We start from the raw sequence: 15,848 nt of genomic DNA on the forward strand, positions 1-15,848 counted from the left end.
GTAAATTTGCAAAAAATATAAAGACAGATAGTAAGAGTTTTTATAGTTATATAAAAAGAAAAAGGGTGGCTAAAGTAAATGTTGGTCCCTTAGAGGATGAGACCGGGAAATTAATGGTGGGAAATATGGAGATGGCAAAAACACCGAATGAGTATTTTGTATCAGTCTTTACAGTAGAGGACACTAAGAATATCCCAACATGGACAAACAGGGGGCTATAGGGGGGGAGGAGCTAAACACGATCAAAATCACTAAGGAAGTGGTACTCGGTAAAATAATGGGACTTAAGGCGGATAAATCACCTGGACCTGATGGCTTACATCCTAGGGTCTTGAGGGAAGTGGCGGTAGGGATTGTGGATGCATTGGTAATCATTTTCCAAAACTCCCTGGACTCAGCAAAGGTCCCGGCAAACTGGAAAACTGCTAATGTAACACCCTTATTTAAAAAGGGCAGTAGACAGAAGGCTGGAAACTATAGACCGGTTAGCCTAACATCTGTGGTAGGTAAAATGTTGGAGTCCATTATTAAGGAGACAGTAACAGGACATTTGGATAATCATAATTTAATAGGACAAAGTCAGCATGGTTTTATGAAGGGGAAGTCATGTTTGACAAATTTGCTGGAGTTCTTTGAGGAAGTAACATATAGGGTGGATAAAGGGGAACCAATGGACGTAGTGTATTTAGACTTCCAAAAGGCATTTGACAAGGTGCCACACAAAAGATTATTGCTTAAGATAAAAAATCACGGGATTGGGGGTAATATTCTGGCATGGATAGAGGATTGGCTATCTAACAGAAGGCAGAGAGTTGGGATAAATGGTTCATTCTCAGACTGGCAATCAGTAACTAGTGGTGTTCCGCAGGGGTCAGTGCTGGGTCCCCAACTCTTTACAATCTATATTAACGATTTGGAGGAGGGGACTGAGTGTAACATATCAAAGTTTGCAGATGATACTAAGATGGGAGGGAAAGTAGTGAGTGAGGAGGACATAAAAAACCTGCAAGGGGATATAGACAGGCTAAGTAAGTGGGCAGAGATTTGGCAGATGGAATACAATACTGGAAAGTGTGAGGTTATGCACTTTGGCAGGAAAAATCGTAGAGCAAATTATTATCTTAATGGCAAGAAACTGGAAAGTACTGAAGTACAAAGGGATCTGGGGGTCCTGGTGCATGAAACTCAAAAGGTTAGTATGCAGGTGCAGCAAGTGATTAAGAAGGCCAATGGAATGTTGGCTTTCATTGCTAGGGGGATAGAATATAAAAATAGGGAGGTATTGCTTCAGTTGTACAAGGTATTGGTGAGACCGCACCTGGAATACTGCATACAGTTTTGGTGTCCATACTTAAGAAAAGACATACTTGCTCTCGAGTCAGTACAAAGAAGGTTCACTCGGTTAATCCCGGGGATGAGGGGATGGACATATGAGGAGAGGTTGAGTAGATTGGGACTCTACTCATTGGAGTTCAGAAGAATGAGAGGCGATCTTATTGAAACATATAAGATTGTGAAGGGGTTGGATCGGGTGGATGCGGGGAGGATGTTCCCGATGATGGGTGAAACTAGAACTAGGGGGCATAGTCTTAGAATAAGGGGCTGCTCTTTCAAAACTGAGATGAGGAGGAACTACTTCACTCAGAGGGTGGTAGGTCCATGGAATATGCTGCCCCAAAAAGCTGTAGAAGCTACATCATTACATAAATTTAAAACAGAAATAGACAGTTTCCTAGAAGTAAAGGGAATTAAGGGTTACGGGGAGCGGGCAGGAATTTGGACATGAGTCTAGGTTCGGATCGGTCATGGCCCTGTGGGTAGCGGAGCGGGCCCAGGGGCCGTGTAGCCTGATCCTGCTCCTATTTCATGTGTCTAATTCTGTTAGATTCAGGAGATAGTTCTGTGATAGTAGATTGACGGTTAGGATCAGATCAGCCATGATCTTATTGAATGGCGGAGCAGGCTCGAGGGGCCGATTGGCCTACTCTTGCTCCTATTTCTTATGTTCTTATGTTCTTAAAGGGTATGGGGAGTGAGGGGGAGAGTGGGATTAGACTGGGTGGGATATTAAAGGGTGTGGGGAGTGAGGGGGAGAGTGGGATTAGACTGGGTGGGATATTAAACGGTACGGTGAGTGAGGGGAAGTGTGGGATTAGACTGGGTGGGATATTAAAGGGTACGGGGAGTGAGGGGGAGAGCGGGATTAGACTGGGTGGGATATTAAAGGGTACGGGGAGTGAGGGGGAGAGTGGGATTAGACTGGGTGGGATATTAAAGGGTACGGTGAGTGAGGGGAAGTGTGGGATTAGAGTGGGTGGGATATTAAAGGGTGCGGGGAGTGAGGGGGAGAGTGGGATTAGACAGGGTGGGATATTAAATGGTACGGTGAGTGGGGGGAAGTGTGGGATTAGACTGGGTGGGATATTAAAGGGTGCGGGGAGTGAGGGGTGAGTGGGATTAGACTGGGTAGGATATTAAAGGTTGCGGGGAGTGAGGGGGAGAGTGGGATTAGACTGGGTGGGATATTAAAGGGTACGGGGAGTGAGGGGGAGAGTGGAATTAGACTGGGTGGGATATTAAACGGTACGGTGAGTGAGGGGGAGAGCGGGATTAGACTGGGTGGGATATTAAAGAGTACGGGGAGTGAGGGGGAGAGTGGGATTAGACTGGGTGGGATATTAAAGGGTACGGGGAGTGAGGGGGAGTGTGGGATTAGACTGGGTGGAATATTAAAGGGTGCGGGGAATGAGGGGGAGTGTGGGATTAGACTGGGTGGGATATTAAAGGGTACGGGGAGTGAAGGGGAGAGTGGGATTAGACTGGGTGGGATATTAAAGGGTACGGGGAGTGAGGGGGAGAGTGGGATTAGACTGGGTGGGATATTAAAGGGTGCGGGGAGTGAGGGGTGAGTGGGATTAGACTGGGTGGGATATTAAAGGGTGCGGGGAGTGAGGGGTGAGTGGGATTAGACTGGGTAGGATATTAAAGGTTGCGGGGAGTGAGGGGGAGAGTGGGATTAGACTGGGTGGGATATTAAAGGGTACGGGGAGTGAGGGGGAGAGTGGAATTAGACTGGGTGGGATATTAAACGGTACGGTGAGTGAGGGGGAGAGCGGGATTAGACTGGGTGGGATATTAAAGAGTACGGGGAGTGAGGGGGAGAGTGGGATTAGACTGGGTGGGATATTAAAGGGTACGAGGAGTGAGTGGGAGAGTGGGATTAGACTGGGTGGGATATTAAAGGGTACGGGGAGTGAGGGGGAGAGTGGGATTGGACTGGGTGGGATATTAAACGGTACGGTGAGTGACGGGGAGAGCGGGATTAGACTGGGTGGGATATTAAAGGGTGCGGGGAGTGAGGGGGAGAGTGAGATTAGACTGGGTGGGATATTAAAGGGTACGGGGAGTGAGGGGGAGAGTGGGATTAGACTGGGTGGGATATTAAACGGTACAGTGAGTGAGGGGGAGAGCGGGATTAGACTGGGTGGGATATTAAAGGGTGCGGGGAGTGAGGGGGAGAGTGAGATTAGACTAGGTGGGATATTAAAGGGTACGGGGAGTGAGGGGGAGTGTGGGATTAGACTGGGTGGGATATTAAAGGGTGCGGGGAATGAGGGGGAGTGTGGGATTAGACTGGGTGGGATATTCAAGTATGCGGGGAGTGGGATTAGACTGGGTGGGATATTAAAGGGTGCGGGGAGTGAGGGGTGAGTGGGATTAGACTGGGTAGGATATTAAAGGTTGCGGGGAGTGAGGGGGAGAGTGGGATTAGACTGGGTGGGATATTAAAGGGTACGGGGAGTGAGGGGGAGAGTGGGATTAGACTGGGTGGGATATTAAATGCTACGGTGAGTGAGGGGGAGAGTGGGATTAGACTGGGTGGGATATTAAAGGGTACGGGGAGTGAGCGGGAGAGTGGGATTAGACTGTGTAGGATATTAAAGGGTACGGGGAGTGAAGGGGAGAGTGGGATTAGACTGTGTGGGATATTAAAGGGTACGGGGAGTGAGGGGGAGAGTGGGATTAGACTGGGTGGGATATTAAATGGTATGGGGAGTGAGGGGGGAGAGTGGGATTAGACTGGGTGGGATATTAAAGGGTACGGGGAATGAGGGGGAGAGTGGGATTAGACTGGGTGGGATATTAAAGGGTACGGGGAATGAGGGGGAGAGTGGGATTAGACTGTGTGGGATATTAAAGGGTACGGGGAGTGAGGGGGAGAGTGGGATTAGACTGGGTGGGATATTAAATGGTATGGGGAGTGAGGGGGGAGAGTGGGATTAGACTGGGTGGGATATTAAAGGGTACGGGGAGTGAGGGGGAGAGTGGGATTAGACTGGGTGGGATATTAAAGGGTACGGGGAGTGAGGGCGAGAGTGGGATTAGACTGGGTGGGATATTAAAGGGTACGGGGAGTGAGGGGGAGAGTGGGATTAGACTGGGTGGGATATTAAAGGGTACGGGGAGTGAGCGGGAGAGTGGGATTTGACTGGGTGGGATATTAAAGGGTGCGGGGAGTGAGGGGGAGAGTGGGATTAGACTGGGTGGGATATTAAAGGGTGCGGGGAGTGAGGGGGAGAGTGGGATTAGACTGGGTGGGATATTAAAGGGTGCGGGGAGTGAGGGGGAGAGTGGGATTAGACTGGGTGGGATATTAAAGGGTGCGGGGAGTGAGGGGGAGAGTGGGATTAGACTGGGTGGGATATTAAAGGGTACGGGGAGTGAGGGGGAGTGTGGGATTAGACTGGGTGGGATATTAAAGGGTACGGGGGGAGAGTGGGATTAGACTGGGTGGGATATTATAGGGTGCGGGGAGTGAGGGGGAGAGTGGGATTAGACTGGGTGGGATATTAAAGGGTGCGGGGAGTGAGGGGGAGTGTGGGATTAGACTGGGTGTGATATTAAAGGGTACGAGGAGTGAGCGGGAGAGTGGGATTAGACTGGGTGGGATATTAAAGGGTACGAGGAGTGAGGGGGAGAGTGGGATTAGACTGGGTGTGATATTAAAGGGTACGAGGAGTGAGCGGGAGAGTGGGATTAGACTGTGTGGGATATTAAAGGGTATGGGGAGTGAGGGGGAGAGTGGAATTAGAATGTGTGGGATATTAAAGGGTACGGGGAGTGAGGGGGAGAGTGGGATTAGACTGGGTGGGATATTGAAGGGTGCGGGGAGTGAGGGGGAGAGTGGGATTAGACTGTGTGGGATATTAAAGGGTACGGGGCGTGAGGGGGAGAGTGGGATTAGACTGGGTGGGACATTGAAGGGTTCGGGGAGTGAGGGGGAGAGTGGGATTAGACTGGGTGGGATATTAAAGGGTGCGGGGAGTGAGGGGGAGAGTGGGATTAGACTGTGTGGGATATTAAAGGGTGCAGGGAGTGAGGGGGAGAGTGGGATTAGACTGTGTGGGATATTAAAGGGTACGGGGCGTGAGGGGGAGAGTGGGATTAGACTGGGTGGGACATTGAAGGGTTCGGGGAGTGAGGGGGAGAGTGGGATTAGACTGGGTGGGATATTAAAGGGTGCGGGGAGTGAGGGGGAGAGTGGGATTAGACTGGGTGGCTCATGTGGAGAACAGTGCTTGCAAAGGAACACAGGAACTGCTGGACGGTAAAGACCATGGTCTGTCTCGTTCACCTTCCCCCCATCCTGGTAGTCGTCCGATCCAACGATAATGGAGTTGTTGACCAATTGCAGCGACCAATCTCCATCAATGAGTCTACAACAGACCCAGACATGAGGCGAGGAAAAGAGTGGGCCAATGGAGGAAATAAACCCTCTTTAATCAAATAGGACTGGCACGTGCAGAAAGCAGAGAACTGGCTGGTTGAGATACAAGCAGAAAGCAGCAGTGCCCCCAAGGATCTATCCTTTCCCACTCCCCGTTCCTGAAGTTATTTAATGAAATCTGGGAGTGTTCCTAGTGCCTTGGCCAACATTCCTCCCTCGAAAACTGACAAAAAATCAGATGAACTGCGTTTTGATTTTTAGTTTCTGTTTGGGGGGACTTTGCAAATTGGTTGCCGTGTAACCGTGCTGACCGCACTTTGATAATTCATTCATGGATTGTAAAGCATTTTCCAATGTCCCGAGAGATGGAACATAAATGTGAGTTCTTTCTCTCTGAGGTTTTACCTATTATTGTGTAGTCCTATCCTGTTTTTCTCCAATTCCACGGTTTCCTCTCAGACTTTGCCGGGGATTTGACTTGTTCCTAGTACTTCCTCTCCCAGAGAGCTGTCGTAAACATCCCATTTGAATACTGTTGTGCTAACAGGAAATGTTGTTTTAAAAAACAAAATTAAGGTCTTATCATTCACTGCAAGATCGCACTTTTAGAATTTAGTTAATGACCAACACATCTTGAAATGTTTCCTGTTATTTCTTGGAAGTTGAATTTCTTCTGCAGTTTAGAAACAGGCACAATATCGATTTTCTACTGTGTGAATACAACTTGTGGAATGCTTTTCCACCGTGCTAATATTGATTTGTTGAAGAGTTTTACTGTGTCTTTCACTTCATACTAGAGGTACAAAGAGCGTGGGTTGGAGAATTGGTGCCAGTCAGCTAGAACCAACTCTGACCAGCCTGACCCAGGCTGTGTGCTGGGAGCACACATTCACTGTAAATTTGCCCTCACTCAGTTAATCATCTAATACACAAAACATTGTCTGTGTGATTACGGAGAGACTGAAAATATAAAAAATTGTGCCGTGGTGTAAAGGAGTCTTGATCATGAGTTTGGACCAGTGTAAAAACGCTCTTTCAAAATAGAGGCTATGCTATGCTGGCAAGGCCGGTATTTATTGCCCGTCCCTTGTTGCCCTTAACTGAGTGACTCGCTCGGCCACTTCAGAGGGCAGTTAAGAGTCAATCATGTTGGTGTGGGACTGGAGTCACCTATAGGCCCAGACCGGGTAAGGACGGCAGGTTTCCTTCCCTAAAGGACATTAGTGAACCAGTTGGGTTTTTAGACAATCCGACAGATTCACGGTCACTTTTACTGACCTTGGCTTTTTATTTCCAGATATTAGTCCAATAATGTAATCTCTACACCACCATACCCTGTATTTAAGATACATATAAGACTTATATAATAAGATATAAATGTCTGCTAACATCCCATAATTGGCAGCAGTGTTTACAGTATGTTCTGTGATACCTTGTGACGTATTTCACATCTCCTGAGACAATGAATGTTATCTTTCTAGGATTGATCTGTGGAACGCCAGTAACTTAAAGTTTGGGGATGAATTTCTTGGAGAACTCCGCCTCCCGTTGAAGATTCTAAAACAGTCTTCCTCTCACCAAGCATGGTAATTGAGGGCTCGCTCAGTTTAACAATACCTTTCTGTACGAAGCAGATTGAACAACAGTTAGCACGTTGAGTTTGGCCCACTGTGTTGAGGTAATGTGCCGGCACCACACTGGATAACCGCCGCCTGCATGTGGTGAAAGGGTAGCTGGTTACTGAGGCGTCAGCTGGATTGGCGACTTGAGGCCATGTCATGTTGGCGTGGAGGAGTGGTGCACAGAACCGGACTGAAGTCACGAGGGTGGTGAACCTGTGGAATTCTCTACCACAGAAGGCTGTGGAGGCCAAGTCACTGAATATATTTAAGAAGGAGATAGATAGATTTCTAGACACAAAAGGCATCAAGGGGTATGGGGAGAGAGCGGGAATATGGTATTGAGATAGAGGATCAGCCATGATATCTCCAAGTTTGCAGACGACACAAAGCTGGGTGGGCGTGTGTGCTGTGAGGAGGATGCAGAGAAACCCCAGTATGATTTGGACAGGTTGGGTGATTGGGCAGATGCATGGCAGATGCAGTATAATGTGAGTTAACTCTGGGAGTTCCTAGAAGTTTAAATACAGTGAGTCTGGGTGGCCATTCCGTGCCAGAATTTCACACAGGGTTTCCCCAGTCAGACGGCGAGTTTGTCCTGGGAGGAGATGAGTCCCGCAGAGCAGGAGAGTCTAAGATTGAACCCTCAGTCAGCGCTGCGTTAGCTGAGCTGAGCTGGAGGGAGGGTAGAGACATTGCAACTGGGCCTCGCACCCCTGTACGAGGAAGAGCAAAACCAGACCGGATTTCCCCTCCGGAATTACGATCCAGGAGCCCCTGCTGGGAAAGTACACGGGGTGAATGTACGGTGGCGGAGGGCAGGATTGGGGTTCCCATTCCCCCTCCACGGTTGAACGGCCTGATGTTGAACTGAGTGGGTGTATAATGAATGTATCGGTCAATTTATTCTTGAAAACATCTCAAATAGTAAGAGGGAAATCAATGGGCCTACTCTTGCTGGAACAGTAACAGTGTGTTAACGATGTACGCGGTTATTAATGCGTAAATCAGCCAGCGAGTTCAGGGGGTGAGAAGAATTGCCATCAGTTGTGAATCTCCAGAACGCGCTGGTGGATTTACGTCGCTCCGGTGTTTGCTTCGCACAAACGGCATCTCGCCCTCAGCCTCCCCGGTATTTTTAACCACTTGCTGGATTTACCCATTAAACTCGCCGCAGAAAGTTAGGGCTGGTGATTAACAGCGTCAGGAACCTTTTAATGAGATTTATGTTCCTGTAATGCCAATCAACCTCTCCGGCCCAGAAAGGGAACAATTGAAACTGTGGAATCTCACTCCTGCAGGTAGTAAATTGTCCTTAGAGATTTTTAAAATTCAATTTTTTTTCTTACTTCTCCTTTCTGTCTTTTCTTTCTCTCTCAATCCAATCTTTCCCTCTTTATTTCTCTTTCTGTACCTGATTTGACTCTAATTGACCCTATTTCCTTCTCCGTCGTTCCTCTGTTTCTTTCTCAATCCTTAAATCCCATGGGTTAAGGAGACAGACTGTTGGTCCTGTCGTTCACTGAGGTCCCAGATGCCCCGCTGCCCTCGCCGCCCCGTTATCAGCTCGCACTGCCAGCGAGACACAGGGCAAATTATATTGGAGCTGAAGGGTGAGGGGAAAGTGTCACTAACGGGGCACGTCGTGAGATGCCCCACTGGGCCATTGTGTACACTTTATTTTCTCCTGGCCATAATTTATTGCCCATTCCTAGTTACCCTGAGGGCAGTTAAGAGTCAACCACATTGGTGTGGGTCTGGAGTCACATATAGGCCCAGACCGGGTAAAGATGGCAGGTTTCCTTCCCTAAAGGACATTAGTGAACCAGTTGGGTTTTTATGACAATCCGACAGTTTCATGGTCATTTTACTGAGACCAGCTCTTTATTCCCGGATTTTTTTTATAAACTGAATTTAAATTGTTGGAAGAAGAATTCTCATTCCCTGGATTACTCATCCAGTAACATTTTCCTGTTGCCAGCTCAGGTCACCAGATTTATTGAATGCAATTTCCCAATCTACCATGGTGGGAGTTAACTCACAACCTCTGCATCATATCCGAGGTCTCTACAGCTTTCTATCACTCGCCGTATGTGTGGAACATACTTCGTATATCTTACAGAAAACCATATTGGGTTAAATTAACGAACAAAGGTTCTTGAATATTTATTGGGTATTTTTATGGTGACATCTGTGATAAGAAAGTAGACAATTTCCTTTCTTGCTGTTTTGTTTCCCAAATATCACAGGTACTTCCTGCAGCCCAGAGATAACGGCAAGCCGATTAAACCTGTTGACTTGGGCTCCTTACGACTGAATGTTGTTTACACTGAGGACCATGTTTTCCTTTCTCAATACTACGATCCATTGAGAGACCTTTTATTAAAATCAGCAGATGTTGAGGTAGGATTGGTGTATGCTAACCCTAACCCTAAATGCTAACTCTAACTCTAACTCTAAATGCTAACCTTAACTCTAACTCTAACTCTAATCCTAACTCTAACCCTAAATGCAAACCTTAACTCTAACTCTAACTCTAACTCCCTAACCGTGACCCTAACCCTAACTCCCTGACCCTAACTCCCTAACCCTAACCTTGACCCTAACTCCCTGACCCTGACCCTAACTCCACAACCCTAACCCTAACTCCCTAACCTTAACTCCCTAACTCTAACCCTAACTCTAACCTCAACGCTGACCTTAAATCTCTAACCCTAACCCTGACCCTAACCTTAACCCTGACCCTAATTCCCTAACCCTAACTCCTTAACCCTAATCCTAACCCTCACCTTAACACCCTGACAATAACTTCCTAATCCTAACCCTGATCCTAACTCTGTCCTTAATGCTAACTGTAACTCTAACCCTAATACAGTGTATGCTGACCCTAACCCTGACCCTAACCCTGACCCTACCCAGCGCAGAGCCTCACCTAACGGGAGCATGGATTGGAACTCCACTGATTCCCACCTCCGATTCTGCGTCAGGGGCTGTGTTTCTGAGAATGAGCACTGTGTGCAGTTCTGTTCTCTGTATTTCAAAAGGATATAGAGGCTCTGGAGAAGGTGCAAAAAAGATTTACTAGGATGATACCAGAACTGAGAGGTTATCACTATCAGGAAAGATTGAACAGGCTGGGGCTCTTTTCTCTAGAAAAGAGAAGGCTGAGGGGGGGTGACCCGATAGAGGGCTTAAAGATTATGAAGGGTTCGATAGGGTAGACGTAGAGAAGATGTTTCCACTTGTGGGGGAGACCAGAACTAGGGGCCATCAATATAAGATAGTCACTAATAAATCCAATAGGGAATTCAGGAGAAATTTCTTTACCCAGAGAGTGGTGAGAATGTGGAACTCGCTACCACAGGGAGTGGGTGAGGTGACTAACAGAGATGCCTTTAAGGGGAAGCTGGATAAACATAAGAGGGAGAAAGGAATAGAAGGATGTGGTGATGGGGTGAGATGAAGAGGGGTGGGAGGAGGCTCGTGCGGAGCAGAAACACCGGCACGGAGCAGGAGGGCCGAATGGCCTGTTTCTTGCTGTAAATTCTATCTAATTCTTGTACAGTTCACTGTCAGGAATTTAAAACGGGACCAATTTCACGTTGAGAAATTAGACCTTATTTTGCTGTTGTAGATTGCACCTTTTGTGATTGTTAAGTGCCTTTTGGAGTGACACTTTAGTTCAAGACCGCTCTGCCCCAGTGACATGGTCTTTCTGTGCAGTTGTACGGCGCGTTGCTGCCCTCTCCTGTTGCCATTTTGTTAATGCATCAGCATTTGCAGAAAAGTCGGGGCTGCAGTGATGGAACAGGAGCAACTCTGAGGAAATTCCCTGCCAAAGCGATTTACCACCAGGGACGACGATAACACAATGCGAAAGGGAATTGGATCGGTGATTGTAGATGAAAGGACTGGGGGAAAGGGCAGGGAAAGGGTATGAGAGGCAACAGCCCCTGCTGAAGAGCTAGCACAGGTACGGCGGGCCGAATGGCCGCCTTCTGCGGAGTAATTCTGGCCTTGTGGCGCCTCATCTAATAATAATCATAATAATCAACTTTATTGTCACTGTTAGTGCACAAGTGCAGTACAACGAAATGTAGGCTTGCGGCTCCCGAGAGTGTACATTTAGATTAAGACATTTAAACATTCAACATTGTAATACATTAACATAAACATAATAAAGTGCATTGGCAGATGTGCAGGCTTTAGAGTTTATTTGTGGAGTTCAGTAGGATGACAGCCCTGGGAAAGAAGCTGTTCCTAAATCTGGTCGTTCGGGTGCGAATGCATCTGTAGCGTCTCCCAGATGGCAGGAGGGCGAACAGACTGTGGCTGGGGTGGGTAGGGTCTTTGATGATGGTCCGTGACCTCCGTAGACAGCGTTTCTGGTATATGTGCTCTATGGTCGGTAGCCGGGTGCCGGTAATTCGTTGGGCAGTTTTGACTACCCGCTGCTTAAGATAGCAGAGCCTTGCTGTTCCCATTCTGCCCCCGGTGATGACGGAGAAAGTTGAACAGCAGGTTTCTTGTGAACGAAATACGATGACCTTGTTTTTCTCCCGCCCCCCCACCATCCCCCGTTTACTCTCCGCAGCCGGTGTCTGCGTCTTCTGCTCACGTGTTGGGTGAAGTGTGCCGTGAGAAGCAGGAAGCCGCCGTGCCTCTGGTCAGACTCTTCTTGCATTACGGAAAGATTGTTCCCTTCATCAGTGCGATTGCGAATGCTGAAATAAACAGGACCTTGTGAGTAGAAAAAAAATCCTCTCACTGATTCCGAGCGGAGCTTATGTTTAAATAAAGACACAAACTGATTTTCCTGTCTCCTTGTTTCGCTCTTTACTTCACTGTCCCACTACATTGGTTCCTGGTTTGGCAAGCCCTCGATTTTAAAATTCCCATCCCTGTTTTCAAATCCCTCCATGGCCTCACCCCTCCCGGTCTCTGTAACCTCCTCTAGCCCCACAATCCCCCTGAGTTCCCTGCGCGCCTCTAATTCTGGCCTCTTGATCATCCCCGATTTCCATCACTCCACCATTGGCGGCCGTGCCTTCAGCTGCCGGGGCCCTAAGCTCTGGAATTCCCTCCCTAAACCTCTCCGCCTCTCTCTCCTCCTTTAAGACGCTCCTTAAAACCGACCACTTTGACCAAGCTTTTGGTCACCTGTCCTAATATCTCCTCATGTGGCTCGGTGTCAAATTGTGTCTGATTACGCTGCTGTGAAGCACCCTGGGATGTTTTACTACGTTAAAGGCGCTATATAAATGCGAGTTATTGTTGCTTCGTATCAAGAGTGGGGCAGTACTGACGTTAGATGGACCCCGTTAGCCCAGCCTTTGGTCACTGTACCTGAACATTCTCCTGATCAGGGGTGTTCCGTCCAGTAGGGTGGGAAAGAACTGATGCTTGTTGCTGAGCAAGGAGCCAACATCAGCCGAACATGTCGGTGTTGGCGGTGAGACTGAAGCTGTGGTCTGCAAGGAGATGTTAGATGTGGAAGATTCTCGGTGGACTGATCAGACTCTCGGTCACCGTCTCCTTCTGCAAAGCTTTGCTCACTGCGTCACCGTCCCGTTAGTGATGCAGATTTGTTCCTTTTCAGGGATCCAAACACCATCTTCCGAGGGAACTCCTTGACCTCCAAGTGCATCGACGAGACGATGAAGCTGGCGGGGCGGCATTACCTGCAGGTCACGCTGAAGCCCATTGTCGACGAGGTGAGCAGCGATAGTCAGGGTTAATCACCTCGAAACCAAAACACACTCACACACTCACACTCACTCACACACACTCACTCTCACTCACACTCACTCACACACACTCACTCTCACACACACACACTCACTCTCACACTCACTCTCACACCCACTCTCACACTCACACTCTCACTCACACACTCACTCTCACACTCACACTCACTCTCACACTCACTCTCACACCCACTCTCACACTCACACTCTCACTCACACTCACACTCACTCACTCTCACACACATTCACACACTCGCTGACACGCTAGTGCAGTACTGAGGGAGTGCTGCGCTGTCGGAGGGGCAGTACTGAGGGAGTGCTGCAATGTCGGAGGAGCCGTCTTTCGCGTACGACGTTAAACCGAGGTCCCGTCTGCCCTCTTGGGTGGATGTAAAAGATCCCAGGGCACTATTTCGAAGAAGAGCAGGGGAGTTATTCCCCGTGTCCTGGCCAATATTTATCCCTCAACCAACATCACTAAAATAAAACATTGTTGTTTGTGGGCCATTTGGCTGCCACGTTTCCTACATTACAACAGTGACTACACTTCAAAAGTACTTCACTGGCTGTAAAGCACTTTGGGATGTCCTGAGGTCATAAAAGGCGCTATATAAATGCAAGATCTTCCTTTTCACTCTTGCTTTAGTTGGAGTTTACGAATAGTTTCTGAGCAAAAGGGACGCCTCCAAATGGTGTGTTGTATAAGGATTGTACAAAACTTGTTTGCATTATGTAAGATGATTGACAGATATTAGGACAGCTGATTCCTAAACCATCTTTTGGCTTCTATTTCACAGATCTGTGAAATACACAAACCCTGTGAAATTGACCCTGTTAAACTGAAGGACGGTGAGAACCTGGAGTCTAATATGGTGAGAATCTTTGGCATTAGTAATCGACAGTCTGTGATTTCTGTCGAATAAGGTTCAGTGTCTGAAGTTCAGGTGGTGCAGTGGTTATGTTCCTGGACTAGTACGCGAGAGGCCGGGACTAATAATCCAGAGAACGTGGGTTCAAATCCCACACCGGCATTTTGAGAATCTGAATTCAGTTTATAAAAAAAATTATTCTGGAAGTAAAAAGCTGGTTTCAGTAAAAGTGACCGTGAAGCTGTCGGATTGTCGTAAAAACCCAACTGGTTCACTGGTGTCCTTTAGGGAAGGAAACCTGCCGTCCTCACCCGGTCTGGGCCTATAGGTGACTCCAGTCCCCAACCAACACGGTTGATTCCTGACTGCCCTCTGAAGTGGCCTCACAAGTTGTATCCAACCGCGACAGAGATTAACCGCTGTGGGAGCCCCTTCACCACACGGACTGCAGCAGCTCAAGGAGAAAGCTCACCACCACCCTCTCAGGGCAGCTGGGGACGGGCAATAAATGCCGGCCTTGCCAGTGACGCCCACATCCCGAGAATTAATTTTTTAAAAAGTCAATGCTTCTCCAGTGTGATGTAAATGTGCAGGGGAATTTCTGGAGCCTCCGCTTCTGGTGAGAGCCCAGCTGGGCGAGGATCGGAGCGTCAGGCACTGAGCGTGATTTTGCTCGTCTCCCTTTTTCACAGTCATCGATTTCAATGGGCTGAAATTCGGGAGCGTCACAAATCAGAAACACCGATCTCTGCGCCCCATCCACCGATTCACGTTCCTGCCCTGTGAGACTCATCGGAGCAGGAGGAGGCCATTCAGCCCCTCGAGCCTCTTCTGCCATTCAATGAGATCATGGCTGATCTGTATCTGAACTCCATTTACCCGCCTTGGTCTGTAACCCTTAATACCCTTACCTAACAAAAATCTATCGATCTCAGGTTTGAAATTTTCAGTTGACCCCCCCAGCCTCAACAGCTTTTTGGGGGGGAGAGAGTTCCAGATTTCCACCACCCTTTGTGTGAAGAAGTGCTTCCTGACATCACCCCTGAACGGCCTGGCTCTAATTTTAAGGTTCTGCCCCCTTGTTCTGGACTCCCCCCACCAGAGGAAATAGCTTCTCTCTCTCGACCCTATCAGCTCCTTTAAACATCTCGATTAGATCACCCCTTAATCTTCTACACTCCAGGGAGAAGAGTCTCTGTAAATATATCCCGTGCTGTTACTGTGTCGACCAACTGTTCCAATCGCGTGCATGCAAAATACGATTACCACTGTTCCATTTTATTTCAGGACAACCTCAGGCAATACGTTGAAAGAATTTTCAACGTCATCACGAAATCGGGCATGAGTTGCCCCACGGTTATGTGTGACATTTTCTTCTCACTGAGAGAGTCCGCTGCCAAGAGATTCCAAGGTAAAGTGTGATGTCCTCGCTACTGAAGCAGATCGATTAGAGAGGTTATGTTAAACTTGTATCGATCCTTGGTTAGACCACACTTGGAGCACTGTGCACAGTTCTGGTCTCCGTATACCTTGGTTAGACCACACTTGGAGCACTGTGCACAGTTCTGGTCTCCGTATACCTTGGTTAGACCACACTTGGAGCACTGTGCACAGTTCTGGTCTCCATATACCTTGGTTAGACCACACTTGGAGCACTGTGCACAGTTCTGGTCTCTCTATACCTTGGTTAGACCACACTTGGAGCACTGTGCACAGTTCTGGTCTCCATATACCTTGGTTAGACCACACTTGGAGCACTGTGCACAGTTCTGGTCTCCGTATACCTTGGTTAGACCACACTTGGAGCACTGTGCACAGTTCTGGTCTCCATATACCTTGGTTAGACCACACTTGGAGCACTGTGCACAGTTCTGGTCTCTCTATA

At 48.1% G+C, this 15,848-nt stretch overlaps 1 protein-coding gene across 1 annotated transcript in view; it reads left to right on the forward strand.

The window, feature by feature from the left end:
* The window catches only part of rasa3 (RAS p21 protein activator 3), a 135,152-nt gene that overhangs the window by 88,464 nt on the left and 30,840 nt on the right, over positions 1 to 15,848 (forward strand). The window contains exons 8-13 of the mRNA XM_085998364.1: positions 7,210 to 7,314; positions 9,597 to 9,750; positions 11,942 to 12,090; positions 12,947 to 13,061; positions 13,892 to 13,966; positions 15,251 to 15,374. Of these exons, the coding sequence (XP_085854490.1) occupies positions 7,210 to 7,314; positions 9,597 to 9,750; positions 11,942 to 12,090; positions 12,947 to 13,061; positions 13,892 to 13,966; positions 15,251 to 15,374 (722 nt within the window). The remainder of the gene's footprint in view (positions 1 to 7,209; positions 7,315 to 9,596; positions 9,751 to 11,941; positions 12,091 to 12,946; positions 13,062 to 13,891; positions 13,967 to 15,250; positions 15,375 to 15,848) is intronic.

Source organism: Somniosus microcephalus, chromosome 10 (genome assembly GCF_052327205.1).
Source record: "Somniosus microcephalus isolate GS21.2 chromosome 10, FLI_Smic_1.0, whole genome shotgun sequence".
Taxonomy (NCBI): domain Eukaryota; kingdom Metazoa; phylum Chordata; class Chondrichthyes; order Squaliformes; family Somniosidae; genus Somniosus; species Somniosus microcephalus.